This window comes from Oncorhynchus mykiss, chromosome 19 (assembly GCF_057628025.1).
Source record: "Oncorhynchus mykiss isolate SJ-2025 chromosome 19, ASM5762802v1, whole genome shotgun sequence".
NCBI classification, from domain to species: domain Eukaryota; kingdom Metazoa; phylum Chordata; class Actinopteri; order Salmoniformes; family Salmonidae; genus Oncorhynchus; species Oncorhynchus mykiss.
Window position 1 is genome coordinate 11,325,001 of NC_143040.1, and position 7,307 is coordinate 11,332,307.

General features: G+C 42.8%; 1 protein-coding gene across 1 annotated transcript in view; it reads right to left on the reverse strand.

Moving 5' to 3' along the window:
• LOC110500908 (neuronal acetylcholine receptor subunit non-alpha-3) overlaps window positions 1-5,769 on the reverse strand; it is a 23,951-nt gene extending 18,182 nt beyond the window's left edge. The window contains exon 1 of the mRNA XM_090210045.1: window positions 5,272-5,769. Within this exon, the coding sequence (XP_090066171.1) occupies window positions 5,272-5,335 (64 nt within the window). The 5' untranslated portion in view covers window positions 5,336-5,769. The remainder of the gene's footprint in view (window positions 1-5,271) is intronic.
• Window positions 5,770-7,307: the final 1,538 nt, after the last annotated feature.

Below are 7,307 nucleotides of genomic sequence, written 5' to 3' on the forward strand. Positions count from 1 at the left end.
TAGTCTGGAGGTTGCCTTGTCTCTGTAATAGGAGATGGGAATCAGTAAAGCTACTGTCCAGCTTATTCTGGAGATTCTACCTCACAGTGTGTGTGTGTGTGTGTGTGTGTGTGTGTGTGTGTGTGTGTGTGTGTGTGTGTGTGTGTGGGTGTGTGTGTGTGTGTGTGTGTGTGTATGTGTGTGTGTGTGTGTGTGTGTGTGTGTGTGTGTGTGTGTGTGTGTGTGTGTGTGTGTGTGTGTGTGTATGTATGTGTGTTCTTGAATACCTGACTGTTATTGCTTTGCATTGCATCATATATATACGTCTCGATTTGAATCTACAGTCTCTTTGACTGAGACTGTGTTTGGTGTTTGACTGAAACTTTGTGTGTGTGTGTTTGTGTTTGGGGTGTGGGGGGGTATAATTGGTACGGCCGCATGACCCTGGCACCATCTGCTCACAATAGAGCCATGACGGTCCCACCACCGAGAAGGGAGATGGAAACAATGTTTGTGCCCCTAATGGTGTGCCCCTAATGGCCTCATATTCCCTACATAGTACACTACTTTGAACAGAGCCTTATGGGGCGATACAGGGAATAGGGTGTCATTTGGGAGGCGGTCAATGCGCTGGAGAAGTGAACAGATAGAAACACAGCTACATGTCAGCGTGAGAAGTCATGAACCCTTCCACCCCCCCCCCCCCCCCCCCTCGCCCCCCACAGCTCTCCCCCCACAGCTCTGCTCTCTGCGATAGGGTGGGGCTGGAGAAATGGAAACACTCTCATATTCATAAACAGAGCTATGGATGCAAGGGCTGACCGTCCACGACATCACAATTATAGATAGAATACATTTACTTTTGTTAACAAACATTGGAGTAGAACAAGCTTATGTTTTAGGTTCCGACATTAGAATTCTTCAAGAATCAATGGGTACGTATCAATAATTTAGTCCAAAAATGGATGTCGCAACTGTAGATTGCCCCTTTAAGAGAATCTCTGAGTTTGTAAAGTGAAGAAATAGCCACAGCACTGTACAAAAGGCCAGTCTACAAAAGGCCAGTCTACTACAGTGTAAAACGTAAGAGAGTTCAGCACCATGGACAGTGGCTGTAACTGAGCGTATAACAGGTCAGTCTGCTGCAGTGTAAAATACACAGATGGTCTCCAGATATAGACCTTCGACCTCTAGGTATCTTCAACCTCTCCATCTCAACTGTTGTTTACCCACAATGCAAAGGGACAAGGACCCAAGAGGAATGTAACACTTTTCAAAAAGATTAACCCTGTCCCTCATCTCTCATCCTCCCTCGAGGTGTGTGTGTGTGTGTGTGTGTGTGTGTGTGTGTGTGTGTGTGTACGTGTGTGTGTGTGTGTGTGTGTGTGTGTGTGTGTATGTGTGTGTGTGTGTGTGTGTGTGTGTGTGTGTGTGTGTGTGTGTGTGTGTGTGTGTGTGTGTGTGTGTGTGTGTGTGTGTGTGTGTGTGTGCACGCATTGTGCCTGACAGGTTGTACTGTTTCCTAGCAGCATACTGTATCTGGGGTCAGATTGTTATTTGACTCCTGGTGGTTCGAGGTCAAGGGTTTGGCACAGAGAGCAGATCTAAGAACAGCACTGGGGGCCGACTGCTCACACACATGGACACACAGGTACACACAGCTACACACATGGACACACAGGTACACACATGGACACACAGCTACACACAGCTACACACAGGTACACACAGCTACACACATGGACACACAGGTACACACAGCTACACACATGGACACACAGCTACACACAGCTACACACAGGTACACACAGCTACACACATGGACACACAGCTACACACAGCTACACACATGGACACACAGCTACACACAGCTACACACAGGTACACGCAGGTACACACATGGACACACAGCTACACACAGCTACACACATGGACACGCAGGTACACACATGGACACGCAGGTACACACATGGACACGCAGGTACACACATGGACACGCAGGTACACACATGGACACGCAGGTACACACAGGTAAACACAGCTACACACATGGACACGCAGGTACACACATGGACACACACACAGGTAAACACAGGTGCACACATGTACACACACAGGTACACACAGGTACACACATGAACACACACACAGGTTAACACAGGCACACACACACACACACACACACACACACACACACACACAACCATACTCTATCTATCTGTTACTGTGTGTTACAACATATCATATCCCATCTACAGTGCCTTGCGAAAGTATTCGGCCCCCTTGAACTTTGCGACCTTTTGCCACATTTCAGGCTTCAAACATAAAGATATAAAACTGTATTTTTTTGTGAAGAATCAACAACAAGTGGGACACAATCATGAAGTGGAACGACATTTATTGGATATTTCAATTTTTTTTAACAAATCAAAAACTGAAAAATTGGACGTGCAAAATTATTCAGCCCCCTTAAGTTAATACTTTGTAGCGCCACCTTTTGCTGCGATTACAGCTGTAAGTCGCTTGGGGTATGTCTCTATCAGTTTTGCACATCGAGAGACTGAAATTTTTTCCCATTCCTTCTTGCAAAACAGCTCGAGCTCAGTGAGGTTGGATGGAGAGCATTTGTGAACAGCAGTTTTCAGTTCTTTCCACAGATTCTCGATTGGATTCAGGTCTGGACTTTGACTTGGCCATTCTAACACCTGGATATGTTTATTTTTGAACCATTCCATTGTAGATTTTGCTTTATGTTTTGGATCATTGTCTTGTTGGAAGACAAATCTCCGTCCCAGTCTCAGGTCTTTTGCAGACTCCATCAGGTTTTCTTCCAGAATGGTCCTGTATTTGGCTCCATCCATCTTCCCATCAATTTTAACCATCTTCCCTGTCCCTGCTGAAGAAAAGCAGGCCCAAACCATGATGCTGCCACCACCATGTTTGACAGTGGGGATGGTGTGTTCAGCTGTGTTGCTTTTACGCCAAACATAACGTTTTGCATTGTTGCCAAAAAGTTCAATTTTGGTTTAATCTGACCAGAGCACTTTCTTCCACATGTTTGGTGTGTCTCCCAGGTGGCTTGTGGCAAACTTTAAACAACACTTTTTATGGATATCTTTAAGAAATGGCTTTCTTCTTGCCACTCTTCCATAAAGGCCAGATTTGTGCAATATACGACTGATTGTTGTCCTATGGACAGAGTCTCCCACCTCAGCTGTAGATCTCTGCAGTTCATCCAGAGTGATCATGGGCCTCTTGGCTGCATCTCTGATCAGTCTTCTCCTTGTATGAGCTGAAAGTTTAGAGGGACGGCCAGGTCTTGGTAGATTTGCAGTGGTCTGATACTCCTTCCATTTCAATATTATCGCTTGCACAGTGCTCCTTGGGATGTTTAAAGCTTGGGAAATCGTTTTGTATCCAAATCCGGCTTTAAACTTCTTCACAACAGTATCTCGGGCCTGCCTGGTGTGTTCCTTGTTCTTCATGATGCTCTCTGCGCTTTTAACGGACCTCTGAGACAATCACAGTGCAGGTGCATTTATACGGAGACTTGATTACACACAGGTGGATTGTATTTATCATCATTAGTCATTTAGGTCAACATTGGATCATTCAGAGATCCTCACTGAACTTCTGGAGAGAGTTTGCTGCACTGAAAGTAAAGGGGCTGAATAATTTTGCACGCCCAATTTTTCCGTTTTTGATTTGTTAAAAAAGTTTGAAATATCCAATAAATGTCGTTCCACTTCATGATTGTGTCCCACTTGTTGTTGATTCTTCACAAAAAAATACAGTTTTATATCTTTATGTTTGATGCCTGAAATGTGGCAAAAGGTCGCAAAGTTCAAGGGGGCCGAATACTTTCGCAAGGCACTGTATCTGTCACTGTGTGTTACATTATATCATATCCCATCTATCTGTTACTGTGTGTTACAATATTTCATATCCCATCTATCTGTTACTGTGTGTTACAATATTTCATATCCCATCTATCTGTTACTGTGTGTTACAATATATCATATCCCATCTATCTGTTACTGTGTGTTACAATATATCATATCCCATCTATATGTTACTGTGTGTTACATTATATCATATCCCATCTATCTGTTACTGTGTGTTACAATATATCATATCCCATCTCTCTGTTACTGTGTGTTACAATCTATCATATCCCATCTATCTGTTACTGTGTGTTACAATCTATCATATCCCATCTATCTGTTACTGTGTGTTACAATATATCATATCCCATCTATCTGTTACTGTGTGTTACAATCTATCATATCCCATCTATCTGTTACTGTGTGTTACAATATATCATATCCCATCTATCTGTTACTGTGTGTTACAATCTATCATATCCCATCTATCTGTTACTGTGTGTTACACTATATCATATCCCATCTATCTGTTACTGTGTGTTACAATATATCATATCCTATCCTATCTGTTACTGTGTGTTACAATATATCATATCCCATCTATCTGTTACTGTGTGTTACAATATATCATATCCCATCTATCTATTACTGTGTGTTACAATCTATCATATTCTATATATCTATTACTGTGTGTTACAATCTATCATATCCCATCTATCTATTACTGTGTGTAATACAGTCTACTACACTATAGAAAAACGATAGATAACACTTTCACAGCTAACGCTGAGTGGACTGAACGGAGAAGTGAACTGAACCGAGCCCTCTATATTGTCACATGGGCCTGATATAAACTATGCAGACAAAGTGTAGTACAGACTTCATGTATGTAACGCTTGGTTTGAGTCAAGCAACACAACAGTAGGTAAACACATTTTTAATTTAGGATCGGCAACAGCTGTAGGCTGCCTTTGTAATTGTTTATTTGTTTGTTTGTTTACTCCCATTGAACAATCAACGTTATGGTCTTTTGTTTTGTATCCAAGGGGGACGAGTCCTTTACTCGACCCAGGGAGGGCGCTACACGCCCACCCGTTAAATAAATCATTTTCTGCAGCTGTATAGCCTACATTTCCTTCACTTGATCTAACTGATAAACCTAACGGTTTATTGGCACTGCATTGGTGGGAGAGAATGGGACGTCTAGCGGTTCTGTGTCCCGTTTGAAATCAAATCAATAGGCCTATCTGATTATGGACATTTCAAAGTGGACCCTGCGGCAGGCTAAACGTCAGGCTGGCTATATAGAACAACAACGCATTCACAGAGAACACTGTTAACTCAAACCACTGTATATTAGGCTCTGCGGTTTCTGTAGCATTGATTGTCCCTTGTCCCTTATGCCTACCTTCAATAGTGGCATCGCCGACCGAGAACCACAACAGCCACAACACTGCAACCGCAAACTTCATGCTTCCTCTTCGCGCGGCTCCAGTTACCCGTTCTCGTTCTAGTCGTCTTCAAGGTGCGTTATATCATCTCCTGCGTACACAAATCCGTCCGTATCACAACAATCAGTCGATCCGTAGCCTAGGCTAGTATAACAACGGGACGTGCTTTGCCGCGCTTCGGAACGATGTAACGATTAAATTATGAAGGACGGACAGGGAAGAAAACGACGCTGTTGTTGCTCCATTATTATTACAACTGTTTTACAGCGGCAGGACTTCTTATTTCTGGGTTTCCCCTAAGAGTTTCCATTTGTGTCCCAGTGTGGATGCTCGAGCAAGCCGACCGGGTGCACGCGCTCAAAATCCGGTGTTCGGTAGGGGGGCTGGCCCAGCGGCAGATGAGGGAGGGGAGACGGTGGAATGTGATGGAGACAGGGGGTGCGCGTGGCGTATGTGTGTTCTGTAATAACGGAGGGATATGGCGGTATAGGATTCATTATTTATGAAGTATCTATGAATGTAATTTATAGCCTAATTGTAGGCTACACATTTTACAAAACCTTCCAATCCCCTCAGGAATCACCAGTCACATTTGAATGAGAAATGGCCCAGGACCACCAGCGACCTAAAGGGACCACTGACACACACACGCTCAAGCTCGCACACGCGCACACGGTGTTACAAGCAGTGAGAATCCCCATGGCAGTAAATCACCAGTCACTGTGACTCCTCACCAGTAGGCTACAGTATATATCTGTTACAGGACCTCTCATTAGGCTACAGTATATATCTGTTACAGGACCTCTCATTTGGCTACAGTATATATCTGTTACAGGACCTCTCAAAGCTACAGTATATATCTGTTACAGGACCTCGCATTAGGCTACAGTATATATCTGTTACAGGACCTCTCATTAGGCTACAGTATATATCTGTTACAGGACCTCTCATTAGACTACAGTATATATCTGTTACAGGACCTCTCAAAGCTACAGTATATATCTGTTACAGGACCTCTCATTAGGCTACAGTATATATATGTTACAGGGCCTCTCATTAGGCTACAGTATATATCTGTTACAGGACCTCTCAAAGCTACAGTATATATCTGTTACAGGACCTCGCATTAGGCTACAGTATATATCTGTTACAGGACCTCTCATTTGGCTACAGTATATATCTGTTACAGGACCTCTCATTTGGCTACAGTATATATCTGTTACAGGACCTCTCATTAGGCTACAGTATATATCTGTTACAGGACCTCTCAAAGCTACAGTATATATCTGTTACAGGACCTCTCAAAGCTACAGTATATATCTGTTACAGGACCTCTAATTAGACTACAGTATATATCTGTTACAGGACCTCTCATTAGAATACAGTATATATCTGTTACAGGACCTCTCATTTGGCTACAGTATATATCTGTTACAGGACCTCTCATTAGACTACAGTATATATCTGTTACAGGACCTCTCATTAGGCTACAGTATATATCTGTTACAGGACCTCTCAAAGCTACAGTATATATCTGTTACAGGACCTCTCAAAGCTACAGTATATATCTGTTACAGGACCTCTAATTAGACTACAGTATATATCTGTTACAGGACCTCTCATTAGAATACAGTATATATCTGTTACAGGACCTCTCATTAGACTACAGTATATATCTGTTACAGGACCTCTCAAAGCTACAGTATATATCTGTTACAGGACCTCTCATTAGGCTACAGTATATATATGTTACAGGACCTCTCAAAGCTACAGTATATATCTGTTACAGGACCTCGCATTAGGCTACAGTATATATCTGTTACAGGACCTCTCATTAGGCTACAGTATATATCTGTTACAGGACCTCTCATTAGGCTACAGTATATATCTGTTACAGGACCTCTCATTAGGCTACAGTATATATCTGTTACAGGACCTCTCATTAGGCTACAGTATATATCTGTTACAGGACCTCTCATTAGGCTACAGTATA